We start from the raw sequence: 15606 nt of genomic DNA, 5'->3' as shown, positions 1-15606 counted from the left end.
GGGAGGTTGGGGCAACCTGAGGGTTTTGAAGGGTCAGGGGTGGGAGATTGGGGGAACAGGTGGTGGGTAATGGGGAGGGCACGTTTTGCATGGAGCACTGGGTGTTGTGCAAAAAGAATGAATACTGTTATGCTGAAAAAATAAATAAAATGGAAAAAAAAAAAAAAAAGATTGAAACCAGCATTAGTATATTAATCAGAGGCCCTTTTTCTTTTCTTTTTTTTTTTTAAGTACTTCTATGCCCAGTATGAATTCATAACCCTGAGATCAAGAGTCACATGCTCTACAGATTAAGCCAACCAGGTGCCCCTATGGTCCTTTTTCAATACGAATCACTTCCCACTAGATAAATCACATTTTGAAAATGCAATTATAAAGTACTACTATTGACAAAAAAAAAATCTATTCATGGTAAGTCCTAGATGAATTGAAATATGAGATTCTAAAGTTACATGACCAATGAGTTATATATCCCTACAGAAACAGACTCTGTTTTGGTCCACAGGCAGGAATTCCTACAGATTAAGAAACTGATGTCTTTTGGGACGCCTGGGTGGCTCAGTTGGTTAAGCGGCTGCCTTCGGCTCAGGTCATGATCCCAGCGTCCTGGGATCGAGTCTCACATCGGGCTCCGTGCTTGGCAGGGAGCCTGCTTCTCTCTCTGTCTCTGCCTGCCACTCTGCCTGTGCTCACTCTCGCTCTCTCTCTGATAAATAAATAAAAAAATCTTTAAAAAAAAAAAAGAAAGAAACTGATGTCTTTTGAGTTCCCAACCTTCTCAGCGGCATGAATGAGGGCAGTGGTCCCATTCTTCTGTCTGCCATTCACCTTAGCCCCCTTCTTGATGAGGAGCCTCAGCAGGTCGTCTTGCCCTCCCGCTGCAGCAAGCATCACCAGAGTCATCCCGCTTGAATCCTTCATTGGTTTTGTTGAGGAAAAAAACATGTCAGTGTCCATCAGAAAAATTTTAGAGCTAAGTCTTTTCATCTATGATGTTTCAATGTGAAATCACTTAAATACACGGATTTAAGCAGCTACTTAAGGTTTTTATGAAAATATCCTTACAATAATCAGAAATATCACAATTTCAGATGTAAATATAAAATTTTATAACTTCCATGTTTGTTTGTTTTTTCAAGATTTTATTTATTTATTTGAGAGAGAAAGAGAATGAGAGAGACCGAGCATGAGAAGGGGAAGGTCAGAGTTCTCCCCTGCTCAGCAGGAAGCCTGATGTGGGACTCCATCCAGGACTCCAGGATCATGACCTGAGCTGAAGGCAGTCGATCAATCAACTGAGCCACCCAGATGCCCTACAACTTCCATGTTTCAAAGGCCTATCATATCAACACTTGGCACGACATATGATGAACAGTATTTGTATCTTGATGCTATAAAAATGGCAAAGTATTTATTTATCACACATTTCAGACACAAAAATCTCCTTGTGTTCTAGGTAAAACAGGTGAAACTTACACATTCTTGATACTCACTTAGTTGGCCGAAAGACCTAAGGCTCAAAATGACTACTAGAAGTAACCTAAGTCCACTCTGTTGATGACGGGCTAAATGAATGCTGTCACCACAAACGGTGACCTATATGAATATAACTGTTGGGAAGTGACGGTTTGGCTACTCGAAGGATAAAGAAGAAAATTCAGAAGGAGGAAACTGATACGACTGGATTCTAAGATGCTATGACAACATAGAGAAATTAAAGTACTTTAAAGAGATAAAACTACATAAAGTTGACAAAAAATAAAAAGGTAATAGCTAAAATATTTTCAATCATTAACTGAAACAAACATTTATTAAATACCATTTGCTAAAACAAAGTTCTAATAGTTACTTTGTAGTTAATTGGCTATAATCTGAAAGCTCAACAAATTCACTTATATGAGCAATCTGAAGGAATACAAAAGTCTTCTGAAGTAAGAAAGTGCACTTCCTCTTATTTGTAAAGTATCCTATTACTACAAAACATGTTAAAGGGGAAAAAAACCTTCTTCTAATTTATTCATAAAGACCAAGCTACGTTAGTATTAAAGTAGGGGAAAAAAATCTGATAAAACTCAGCATCCATCCATCCCTGATTAAAAACTTAAGCAGGTAAACAAAGGAAGTCTAGAAAGAGAAAGACTACTGTCCACAAGAAACCCACGACAGTACAATAGAATGAGAAGCTTCACACACAGCCTAAGGGGAAATCCCCACTCAGATCAGAGGCAGAACATGATCACTTCCACTACTACTATTCTTCAAAATGTTACCAAGTTCACAACACCAGAAAAAGAAATATTACTGGGAAAAAAGGAAACAAAATAGTTACTTTTTAATAGATGATCATATTCTCTGCACAGAGAATCCCAGGCAAGTGACTTAAAAATTATTACAGTAAGAGAATTTCACAGTGATGGGAGACCACATGTGTGCACATGTGTGTACACGTGCACACACACACACACACACATCAATAGCTTCACCAAACATACAGAATAACCAGTTAGAAGACAAAATGTGGAAGGAAAAAGATCCTAATGATCACACTGAGATAATTTAAAAATTATCAAATATGTAGGAATACAACCAAAATAAATGTGCAAGAACCTTACAAAGGAAAAAAATTTTATAAAACTTTAAGAATAAATGAAGAGCTGAATGAATGTAGAGTTACCATGTCCTTATTTGGAGGACTAAAAATGTAAAAATGTCAATTCTCAGCCAAATTAATCTATAGAGTTCATGCAATTTTACCCAAAATCTCAGTAATTTTTTTGAACTGTAACTCCTAAGGAGTAAGCTTAAAAAAAAATCCACTACTAATGCAAAAATACTAAATAAGTATAAAAAACCTTTTGTAAACAAGACACCCAAAAGCCATAAAGGAAAGGATCGACAGATACGACTATCTAAAAATAAAAATCCTCTAAACAATAAAACACTCAAAAAAGAAAAACTAAAAACTAGGAAGAAAGGGTTAATGTGCTTTCATTAAAAGAAGAAACAACCCGGGGCACCTGGGTGGCTCAGTGGATTAAGCCACTGCCTTCGGCTCAGGTCCTGATCTCAGGGTCCTGGGATCGAGCCCCACGTCAGGCTCTCTGCTCCGCAGGGAGCCTGCTTCCTCCTCTCTCTCTGCCTGCCTCTCTGCCTAGTTGTGATTTCTCTCTGTTAAATAAATAAAATATTAAAAAAAAAAAAAAAAAAAAGAAGAAACAACCCTCCCCTATAAATCAAAATGAAAAACCTGCAGCAACAGAACCATGGGCAATTGCTGTGAAGAGGAGACTACGACCAAAGCACCAACAGAGACAAGGACACAGGAGTCATTTTATGCCTCTCAGAGCAGCAGAGGTTCAACAACACAAAAACCAGACAGGCCACAGCTAAACCAAATGGTAGCTCTTGGGGCTGGAATTACAAGGTCTATAATTTTCTACATTATACATTCCTACTGTGTTTTCAGTTTATAAAATGAACATTACTTTTTAAATTTTTAAAAAATGAAAAATAAAATAGAATTATATTAAAAGAGCTACTTTCTATCTTTATTTCATGAGATTTTACTAATTACCTCTTGGTCCAGGTTATAGTCTTCATTTGAATTAAGAGCAACTTTTACAGCAATATAATCCCCATTTTTCACAGCGTCCCTCAATAAATCTACAATGAAAGAATTAAGAAAAATTAGGCTTCACATATCTAGATACATGAAAAGGACCTCCAAAATTCCTTAACTACTCACTACTTGGAATTGCATTTGCTGTGGTAAAGTTCTCATCTTCCCCATCAAGATGCTTTTGAAAATCTTCTAGTTTCATCCATTCTAACTGCAAGTCCATGCCCAAACTCAAAATATGTTGTCTGCCATCTGGAACACAAAAGAGCCTTATAAATACACATTTTATTTTCCTGTAACAATACTGCTTTATTAACTTTTGGTGTCTTAACCAAAGTTTCATATACACTTGTAATATATTTCATTATGTAATTGAGTCTTTAATTAAATTTCTGCTTTTCTTGGTCAAGTAATACCAACTACCCACATTCAGATGTCACGGTACTTCAAAAGCATAAATACAAGATTAAGTAGCTCAAACAAAGAGAGATAAATCACAGGGATTCAGTAAGAGGAATCTCTTAACATTTTTATCTTTGGCCATTCTTCTTGGATATGCATTGCTTAACAATCATTTATGCAAGGAAAGCCATTCTAAATGTGTAAACCAGGGGCACCTGGGTGGCTCAATCATTCAGCATCTGCCTTTGGCTCAGATCATGATCCCAGGGTCCAGTGATTGAACCCCACATTGGGCTCCCTGCTTTGTGGGAAGCCTGCTTCTCCCTCTCTCAATCCCCCTGCTTGTATTCCCTCTCTATCTCTTTCTCTGTGTCAAATAAATTTTTAAAAATCTTTAAATGCGTAAATTAGACCTGTATGTAAGTAAGTCACTGATCTTTCAGACTCAGCTCCAGCTTCTCCTCTTGGAAGTCCTCTGTGCTTCCTCCTACCCACAAAGCAAGTACTAGTTTCCTCCCTCATCTGTCTGACCCAGGAGCTTTCCTAACATTAGGAAAGGACATGTTCATTCACTACTGGCAGTGCAACAAATAAGATTTGAGCATAACTTATTGGGGGAGTATTCAAAACAACTGTCTTATTTTATTTTTAAATATTTTATTTATGTATTTATTTGTGGGGGGCAGAGACGGGCAGTCTCCACACCCAGCACAGAGCCTGATGTAGAGCTTGATTCCGTGATTCTGAAATCATGACCTGACCTGAAACAAGAGTTGAGTGCCCAACTAACTGAACCACCCATCCAGACGCCCTTCAAAGTGCTATTTTTTTTTTAAAGATTTTATTTATTTATTTGACAGACAGAGATCACAAGTAGGCAGAGAGGCAGGCAGAGAGAGAGAGAGGAAGGGAAGCAGGCACCCTGTTGAGCAGAGAGCCCGATGTGGGGCTTGATCCCAGGACCCTGAGATCATGATCTGAGCTGAAGGCAGAGGCTTTAACCCACTGAGCCACCCAGGCACCCCTGTTTTTTTTAACCTTTTTAAATGGGAACTTTGATGAATACAACTGCTCTGCAACCAACTTTTTTTTTTAAAGATTTTTATTTATTTGACAGAGATCACAAGTAGGCAGAGAGGCAGGCAGAGAGAGAGGAGGAAGCAGGCTCCCCGCTGAGCAGAGAGCCCAAAGAGGGGGTGGATCCCAGGACCCTGAGATCATGACCTGAGCCAAAGGCAGAGGCCCCAAGCCACTGAGCCACCCAGGCGTCCCGCTTTGCAAACAACGTTATCACTCTTTTCTTTTATGGTACTTTTTTGTCTTGTTTCATAAATCCTTCCCTATCTTAAAGATACGATCCTTTGTCTTCCAAATATCTAATATCTAGCTGTCCTCTTTATATTTAAGGCCTTAATCCATCAGAATTTGGTTTTTGTGTATAGTTTCTTCCACGGATAACCAAGTATCCTCACACCATCTTTAAAGAGCTTATCTTTCCTCAGGGATCTGTTGCCACTTACCATCTATCCAGTTTCCACATCTGCAAGGGTCCTAGTCTGAAGACTACTCAATTAACTAATTTAACCCTCCCTGTGCCAAGTAAATATTGTATCTATACAATACAGCAGGTCTGGATTACTACTGGGATAACTGGTTTTGGCTTTTGGTTAGTCTTCCACATAAATTTTAGAATCGGTATTTATAAATTCCATATGTTGGGAAGCTGACTGGAACCAGAGTGACATTACAGACCAACTTAAAATATCAAATTTATATTGTTTATTAATAAAATGGTTTTAATTTTAATAACTTTCAAAAAGTTTTTATAATTTTCTCCATATAGGTCTTACGGATCTTCATACACAATATTCTTCGCAATCTTTTAAGTGTATTGCTATTGAAAATTAATTTTCTCATCCCCCTACCTTTTTTAATTGAAGTATCGTTGATACACAATGTTACACTAGTTTCAGGTGTACAACATAGTGATTCAACAACTCTATACCTTGTGCTATGTTCACCAGAAGTGGAGCTATCATCTGTCACCATACAATACTATTACATTATCACTGACTATATTCCCTTTCCTGTGTCTGTGTAGGCTCCATCATCATGTTGAATTTTGTCAACACTATAACTTCTTCAGGGACTTCTTAGATTAATATTCTCTCTATTATGGATGAATGCAGGTTGGATTCTTATGCGGAAATGGCTCAAAAACAGTGTTTCAGATCTTTGCATTTGTGACTAAATAGAATACTGTGTTTTATATTTGAAAAAAAAATATCCTTTTATCCTGGTAACTTATTCATTCCATAACTAGAAGCCTGTACCCACTCCCCTTCACCCATTTTTCCCTTTCTTCTTTTCCCTATCCTCTGGTAACCATCAGTTTGTTCCCTATATTTATGGATCTGTTTCTGCTTTTTGTTTATTCATGTTTTATTTTTTAGTTTCCACATATAAGTGGTATCAGATGAGGGGCTATTTGTCTTTCTTTGACTTATTTCACTTCGTATAATACCCTGTAGGTCCATCCATGCTGTTGCAAATCTCATTTTTTTTTAATGGTCGAGTAATATTCCACTGAGTGTGTAGGTATATGTATGTACACACACCCCACAGCTTCTTTATCCAGTCATCCATTGATGGGACGCTTGGGTTGCTTCCGTATCTTAGTATTATGAATAATGTTGCAATAAACAGAGATGTATATATCTTTTCGAATTCATGTTTTCCTTTTCTTTGGATATACTCAGCAGTGGAATTATGAGTCATATGGTATCTTTTTTGAGGAACTTCCATGCGGTTTTGACAGAGGCTGTACCAATTCACATTCCCCCAACAGTTCACAAAGGTTCCTTTTCCTCTACATCCTCTTGTTATTTTTTGATGAAAATTAACTTTTTATGATTACATTATTTACACAGAAATGTATGCAGAAATGTACACTGTATAGAAATAGAGAACTGTCACTAACTTTTGTATATTGGTTTTATATCCATCCAGTCACCTTTCTAAACATTAAACATTTCTAAATATTTGTGAATTGAGTTTTTCATATATATAACATCTGATAATGAAAATCTTCGCAGGGGGAGGCTTCCTTCCCAATACTTGTATCTTTTTGTTTCTTACTGTCTTACTCTACTGGGTAGACCTTAGAACACTGTTGAAAAACAGGGGTGACAGATGTCTGCCAAAGTTTTAATGTTCTTTATTAATTTGAGAAAGCTTCCTTTTATTCATAGTCTGCTAGGTTTTGTTTTTTAAAAATCAAGAATGTTCTTGGATCAGTTTCTCCCTTACACAGTGAATTCCTAGGGAACACCTAACTTGATCATAAGAGGCTTTTATATACAGCTAGATTCAATTTGCTAATGTTTTGTTTGGGATATTTACTTGGCCTGTCATTTTCCTTACTAATGAAGTTTTCGTCTCATTTTGTTTCTGAAATTATGATGGCCCATAGAATGAGTCAGCATTCTTTATTTTTAGGAAGGCCTTTTTATAAGTTTGGTAAGCTCTTGCATATGAAAACTATCTGTGCCTGGTGTTAAATTTTTAAGGTTACTTTAAATTACTATTTCACATTCTTTAACAGTTATAAAACTATTCAATTTTTGTATTTCTTCTTGGTTCAGTTTTGTTAAACTATATTTTTCCTTTTTTTTTTTTTAACTATATTTTTCCAAGAATTTTCCCATTCTGTTTTCAGATTTATTGGTAAAAAACTGCTCAAGAGAATTGTCTTTTTAATCTGGACCCAATCTATAATCATGTCTCTTTTTTCATTGGAAATATTGTTTAAGCATCCTTTATTCTCCCTAATCAATGTTGCTAGAAGCTTGTCTATTACTCTTACAATGAACCAACCTCTGGCTTTACTGATGCTTTTTACTATTGGAGGTCATCGAGAGGATGTGACTTTGGGTTGACCCACAGGCTGGACCTGAGCAACTGGAGGTTTCTCCTTAGAATGTACATGATACCCACCATTCCCATACTAGGAGCTATTTCAAGGACATAGCCTTGAGAATATAAGGTATTACTGAGACCATCTGGACTAAGTATGTGACTGAACCCAGTTAAAGCCTCTGTATAAACTTCTAAGATTCAGGAGGAGGGGTGTGTGTGTGTGTGCACATGCACAGACTGATCTACTCATCTTGTGGCCAACCAAGGTGAACCTCGTATATAAGTTCCCTTGCTTATTAAACTTGCCATCTGTCAATCTGGAATGGCTAGCTTCTTCCTTTGGTCATTTCCCACACTTCCCATACCCATGCTGGTTTCAGATCTCATCCAGGAAATTCTGAGTTTGCAAACCAATACCTACTATCTGTTCTTTGTTTAATATCCCAACAGGAGTGCTGCTTTTTGGCATTTGCCCTGTGGGTAATCTCTTTCCTCCCTCTTACCTACTCCTCTTAGACAGTGTATCAATTTCCTGCAAGCTCAGTAATGTATCAAAAACACTGTTTTTACACAGTGTTCAGAATCTAGTTGTTCTGCAGTATGGGAGCCACCCAGAGAATCTAGCCTGCCATATATTTGAAATATTTTAAAAATTCTCTTCAATTATTTTTCAAGATTCACAAGTAACAGTTTTATCAGGTTAACCTCTTTTGTTTATTCCATCCTAGTTTTACACACACAACTCTCTTTATTACTCTTCCCTATAGCTATTGTACTCTGTATTCCATATGATTCTACCCTCCTTGGCAGCCAATTCCAACATCCCCAGAATAGCATTTATAATACAGTCTTATTTACCAAGTGTTACTGCAAAGTTAAAAAGGCAGAATACAAGTAAGTCTGTATTTGATAATTTTCTGAAAAAAATCTAGTAAGATATAGAAACAGACTGCTTGGCAAGAGTAGGTAATGTAGAAAGCCGAAATCTTTCCAATTTCTAAATGTGTTGAGCACAGTACAGGAACTCAGAAAATATTTGTTTAATGAATTTAGAAATCATAGAAAGACTTAAGTCTTCAATATAAAAGTATAGTAAAAATGTCAGGAGATTCACTAAAATCTATGCCATTATTTTCTGATCAGAATTACACTGGAAGAGAAGAGTAAGGAGAACGAAATAATATGGTGCATTTACCCTGAAAAAATACTGCAAAATGACCACACACATACCAGAATTTTCATCTGCTTGGCACATACTGTCTAGAACCTCTTGATCACCTTCTGCAGCTATATATGCCCAAGTATCAGTTTCATCTCTTGTATTTCTCCTTTCTTTAAGTAACTGCTTGTTTTCCTTGGTTTTGTGATCTTCTGTGATTTTACAATCTAGTGATATTTCTTCTCTTTTCCGATTATTCTCAGGAAAATCATTTTTTTCTTCTGGAGTTAATTTAAATAAATCAAATGCATTTCTGATTTCCTTAAAGGCTGGTGAAAAAATAAAATTGAGAATAAATATGAGTCACAAATTTCTGTTGTAATCAAAAGAAAATCTGGGTGTTAAACAGTTATTTTTAAAATTTTTACTAATACTTGCCTTGGTTATAAAGCACGATCAAATTTACCATTCAAAGCCATGAAGTTATTTCAACTGGCCTTTCTGCTGGCTGCTCAATATTTAGAAAGGGTTTCTAAAGTGAATATCTGTTAAGTGTTTAGAATTACTCCCAGTTTTGACAAAAGCTTACTAAAGATGGTGAGTCTCAAAATAATCCTAGTCATGCCACCACCGTCCTGCTAAAACAACTGCCTACAACTGTATCTTGAGGTTAACCTTACACAAAAATGATTCCTGGTGGTGAATGGGAGAAACGGGTGCCAGCACACTGACCATGCACGAGTAAAATTATACCTGATGTCTGTGAAAACCCACTCAGCTTTTAGCTAAAGATAAAAGTGGAAAGAATAGGGGTGCTTGGGTGGCTCAGTGGGTTGAAGCCTCTCCCTTCAGCTCTGGTCATGATTCCAGGGTCCTGGGATAGAGCCCTGTGTCGGGCTCTCTGCTCAGCAGGGAGCCTGCTTCCTCCTCTCTCTCTGCCTGCCTCTCTGCCTACTTGTAATCTCTGTCTATCAAATAAATAAATAAATAAAATCTTAAAAAAAAAAAAGTGTAAAGAATATTGGCAAAACACTAGCTGTGAGAATATGACCTCTAAAAAGGGCAGAACAGAACAAAATTAGGAAGAACTCCATTATAAACTCTGGGTACATACCAGATAGGTTTTATTAGCAGGGATGTTGAGAACTGGACTCCCCAGTAAGTACCATTATAAATGGGATGAACAGCAGTTTAAGACTATATGTTGAAGGTAAAAGTGTATCAGAAATAGACAAATAAAGATACTAGGAGGAAGAAAAAAATTATCCAGCTTCAATTTCACAGTATTTTGAATCTCTACTTTTTGAAGAATAATGCATGTTTAAAACTACAGTACTCTGATAGCCTTTAAATTGTAATTACTTTATGCATAATCCATCAAAACAAGTGCTCCTTCCCAATACCTTCCAATACCCTACTAACTTACTACTAAATCACAGCTTAGGCTTATAACCAAAATCTACTTTGACTATTACCCTCAGCTTTTGAGAGAAAAACCAGGGGAAATTATCTATCTCTTAGAATCACCACTTCATTAGAACGTGTGTTCCAAGTACTTTTGGTACATGAACTAAAATATCCATTGGGGTTTTATTCAAATACTACAATGGTGAATGTTTTATAAAGTACTTGATTATATACTGACACGTCATGGATTCTCAATATGTTGTATCTTTCTGATCCGAAATTTATACTCAATATTTTATTTACACAAATGACTCATAGAACTCATACAACACATGTATTAACAGCAGTTTGTCTCATTCAGCATCCACTATAAACAGAGACATTGACTCTTCTGCCACAACTAATTTGTCTCTGTGATTCTAGTGTACTTCATCAAAAAGAGAAAAAACAAAGTAAACAGAAGAGAAAAAATTATAGAAACAATATGAACCGTTATATAATAAACTAAAGTAACTGTTTAAATAAAAGTAGCATAAAGTGCTAAATTTTCCAGCGAAATTTTCTAGTTCTATGACATTGCAGGTTAGAAATGAGAGACTGTCTTCACACTAAATTGAATTCTTTGTATAAAAGATGACAATGGTAAACGACAAAATGTTAGTATTCACACTCACTCTTTAATCCCTTTGGCTCTTTACGGCCTTTTTCTTCCTTGTCCAAATCATGCCTTTTCTGGTTTTTTTCTTTGGCTTCATTTTTTTTAGTCTCTTTCTCCTGAAAGAGACTTATGAAAGACTCAAAACAGGAAGAGAGGAAGAACTGATATTATATATTTGAAAACTGGAAAACACAGGTTCCTCGCATCAGTGGCTGCATTTTGGGTACTATGGCACATAACCTCTAATTATTAAATCTTTTTTCACATCAACTGCTTCCTCAGTCAGGATTATCTCTCCACCACCATGATTTACAAAATATCAAATTTGAAACCCAACACCTCACTTTAAATATTTTTCATTATTAAAAATTCAAGAAAAATTCTCCTGTAGTCCTACTAACAAAACATCACTATTTTTATTTCTCCATTCTCCCTTCTGATCTTTGTAAATTTACATAGATAATTTTGTTGTTTAAAATTCATTTTCCTTTATTTATACTGCATAGATATTTTTATGACTGAGTGTACATTTATAATTCTCTTCAGCGTAATATTTTACAAACTTTTCTATTTTTGCTACATTGACCTCATAATTAGTATTTCAATGGAGAGATAGCAGTCCCAAAGTTGATTCAACAAATTTTCTTAATCATTTCCCTCATGACCAGACAGTTAATTGGACTGGTATTAGGTTTAGTAAAACTACACTGCCATGAATATGTTTGTCTATCTAGCTTTTCCCTGAGTTAAAATGATCTCCTTAAGATAAATCCACAAAGAATAATGAATGAAAAAAAGATATTTTTGTACCTCTTGGTAAATACTGCATATATGAATACTTTCATAATGAGGAAAATACTTACATTTTGAAAAACCATACAAAATAACTTTTATAATAATGGGATAAAATCCTATTAAGCATTTTTTTAAGATTTAAAAGGCTTGTAAGTATTTGTGCATATTATTTAAGTAAAAAACAGTATAGTGAGACAGAAGGGATAAAATATCAAGCAAGGAAAAGCTAAGCTGAGGAAGCCTATTTTCAGCGTTAATACACAATGCCACATACCACCTGAGTACCCCTAAAAAAAATCCTTTTGTTCCCAAATTAGTCCTCAATTTTCTAGTTGTAATCTAAAAGAACCAAGTTTTAAGACTAAGAGATAAGCTTGGAAGGTCCAAAAGCTAGATGATCTTCAGTGTTTATAAGCGCTTTTTCTAGTCACATAGTAAGTAACTCAACCACTGAAAAACTATTCTTATAGTTTTGTTTCACGGTTTCCTCTGTTTTTGTGAAATTTATTGATCACTCAAAAAGAATGGCAGCTTGATCTGAATATTTCTGTATTCTGTAAGATTTTGACTGCCCTTCAGCCAATCCCCAGAGTACTTACCTCTCCATTGAAGTCAGGGGACCAGAGGCCTTTCTCTTCCACACCTGCTCTTGAACTCTTTTGTGTCTGGACAGGTAAAGGCGGCAGCTTATCTAGCTCTGTGGTGCTTCTGCCCTTGTCCTGATTCCTTTGCTTCTTATATATAGTTTTCTTCTCTAGGAAAAGATTACTGTTTTCTACTGTTTTGCTCTCTTTAAGTTCCTCGGTCTTTCTCAGTTTCTTTCTTTTTCTCTTTGCTCTGACATCTGCATCCTCATCAGCACTCACAGAATCATCTGGCTGTTTATCAAAATCGTCTTGAATTGCATCTTGCCCTGCTTTATCTTTTACACTTTTAATCTTCTGCTTCTCTTCTCTGTTGTCAGAATGTAAATCTTCACTGTCATCTTCTTGAAAAGGGGAGTCATTAAGTATACTTGATTCAGAATCCAACTGAGAGTCAACACATTTCTCTTTTTTTGTTTTTCTGTTTTCTCTGGAATCTTCTCTTAATTTATTCTTTAAATCTCTTATTTCACCCTTTTTAACTTTCTTTAATTCCTTTGTTTCTTTTGTATCCTCTTTCTTGGGCTTTTTGGATTCCTTTAATTCTTCTTTGGCTTCTGAAATTCTTTTCTTTGTTCTTAAATCAAAAACAAAACTTTCAGAGGAGCTTTCCAGGTCTGGTTTGGATTTATCTTTGAGTTTCCCAGTCTTTGCTTTTTTCTTTTTCATATCATCTGGGCTTTTCTCTTCTCTGTACCTTAATTTTTTCTTTTTCTTCTTTGGAGAAGTATCTTCTTTTGTCTCACTTTGCTGATCGCTATCAGAATTTGCCTCAAATATGTCATTATTTAAGGACAGTCTCTATAAAATATAAAAAGACTTAACTAGTCATTAACATAGCAATTTAAAGATTTTGAAAAGTAGTACTAATGAAATCTGGTAGAAATGTTTTTATTTTCAAGCAGTTTCTCAACTTCTTAAAATTATTTATCTAAATTGAAGTTGTATATTACTTATGTCTCTGATTTAGCAAATAGGTCTTGGTGATGATAGTGAGTCTCATTTTAAAAAAGCAGATAAACACAGTGCTAAAAAAAATGTTGGTGTCGCTGAAGGTCCCAAACTAAACTAAAACAGAAATGAACAATAAAAGCATTCAAATTTTCCTAAAACACCAAGAAAGTAATTTGTATAGACTTTCTTGGCTGACAAAAAAGTAGTTACCAATCTAAATGCAAGGTTTTTAAAGACTAGATCCTAGATATCTTTAAAGGTGCTGTTGCATTTCACAGTTACATATGGAATGGGCAAGACTGCACACAAATCTTACTTCTCCAATTGATCTGTGTTGGAACCTGAAATACCTCCTATGAAAAATAAATGTTTCACCGCTAAAAAAAAAACCAAAACCAAAACCAAAACCAAAAAAACAAAAACAAAACAAAAAACAAAACCAACCAAACAAAAAACCCCATACCTTAAAAATATTCATGATAGGCACAAAAACACTGCAAAGTATTTTCAGTTCTCATTCCCCAAAGTCTTTTCTTCTAAATGATGTGCAGATGGAAAGGGAGGGAAGATAGGTACACTTTAAAAACATTTTCCTGGGCACCTGGGTGGCTCAGTTGGTTAAGCATCTGCCTTCTGCTCAGGTCATGATCCCAGGATCCTGGGATCAAGACCCACACTGGGCTACTTGCTTAGCGGGAAGCCCGTTTCTCCCTCACCTTCTTGCCTGCTGCTCCCCCTGCTTCTGCTGTCTCTCACGAGCTCTCTCTGTCAAATACATAAAATCTTTAAATTAAAAAAATTTAAAAACCCACATTTTTCCTATAGTGTCTAAGAAATGAACATCATTGAGGTTAACAAGACAGTGATAGTATGGTGGAACTGGCATAACTTTTTGAATCTCCCTGAACTGCTTCATAAAAAGACAGAGCTGGGGCGCCTGGGTGGCTCAGTGGGTTAAAGCCTCTGTCTTCGGCTCAAGTCATGATCCCAGGGTCCTGGGATCGAGCCCCACATTGAGCCCTGCAGAGAACCCACATTGGGCTCTCTGCTCTGCAGGAAGCCTGCTTCCCTTCTTCTCTCTGCCTGCCTCTCTGCCTACTTGTGATCTCTGTCTGTCAAATAAATACATAAAATCTTAAAAAAAAAAAAAAAAAAAAAAGACTGACAGGTCAATCCGAGAGGAGTGGAAGGAAGGGGCAGAAGCTGTACATGTATAGGGTGATTGCAGGTGTCTATGGATATGTGAAGGGCTGGCCCAGGCCAGGTCCTGTGAACTCTCAAAAGTATTGTCAGTGGTCTCTTCCAGGACTTCCATGACAAAACCCCCAAATGAGGAGAAACTGCTGAGATTAGATTCCAAATAAAGTAGGACAGGAAAAACAGAGACAAAGAAAAGAGAAGATTCAGATTTTGGCAGGGGGAAGGTGAGATAGGGTAAAACCAAAGCCAGGAAAAAAATATCTCATTAAGTCTAAAACTAACCCTTCATAAAAATAATAAAGGACACGGCTCAGGAGCCCTTAAGTTAAAAAAAAAAAATCATCTTGTCCTCGTCTTTTGTTTTCCAAAACATCAGAAAAAGTAATCTCATATCAATATAAATAGCAGATAATTAGGGTAAAATATTTTACTGAGTTGTTATATGAAAAAAACAGACCAAGGAAGAGCGTACTCTAAAACAATAAAAGCATGCCAGAAAGACGTGCCTACAAAACAGTAGAGAAAATAAACAAAAATTTTGAGGCATCACACAAAAAAACCAAGTCACTCAGAAGAGAAGGAAATTCAGATTCATCTTTTTTTAAAAAAAGATTTTATCTATTTATCTGACAGACAGAGATCACAAGTAGGCAGAGAGGCAGGCAGAGAGAGAGAGAGAGAGGGAAGCAGGCTCCCTGCTTAGCAGAGAGCCGGTGAGGCTCCACCCCAGGACCCCGGGATCATGACCTGAGTCGAAGGCAGAGGCTTTAACCCACTGAGCCACTGTGGCGCCCCAGATTCATATTTAGAGAACAGTGTTTTACTCCAGATAACAATAGAATAACACATT

The 15606-nt window shown here is 36.3% G+C and overlaps 1 protein-coding gene across 2 annotated transcripts in view; it reads right to left on the bottom strand.

Annotated features, from left to right (window-relative positions):
• Positions 1 to 15606, bottom strand: part of MPHOSPH8 (M-phase phosphoprotein 8) — a 53143-nt gene that overhangs the window by 13466 nt on the left and 24071 nt on the right. For both annotated transcript variants that reach the window (XM_045978060.1, XM_045978059.1), the window contains 6 exons: positions 12558 to 13403; positions 11180 to 11279; positions 9170 to 9427; positions 3746 to 3871; positions 3575 to 3663; positions 775 to 915 (listed from right to left, as the gene is read on the bottom strand). In XM_045978060.1, coding sequence (XP_045834016.1) covers positions 775 to 915; positions 3575 to 3663; positions 3746 to 3871; positions 9170 to 9427; positions 11180 to 11279; positions 12558 to 13403 — 1560 coding nt within the window. The remainder of the gene's footprint in view (positions 1 to 774; positions 916 to 3574; positions 3664 to 3745; positions 3872 to 9169; positions 9428 to 11179; positions 11280 to 12557; positions 13404 to 15606) is intronic.

This window comes from Meles meles, chromosome 14 (assembly GCF_922984935.1).
Source record: "Meles meles chromosome 14, mMelMel3.1 paternal haplotype, whole genome shotgun sequence".
NCBI classification, from domain to species: Eukaryota; Metazoa; Chordata; class Mammalia; order Carnivora; family Mustelidae; genus Meles; species Meles meles.
The sequence above is the reverse complement of the archived record's forward strand: the minus strand, read 5'-3'. Positions and strand labels throughout refer to the sequence as shown.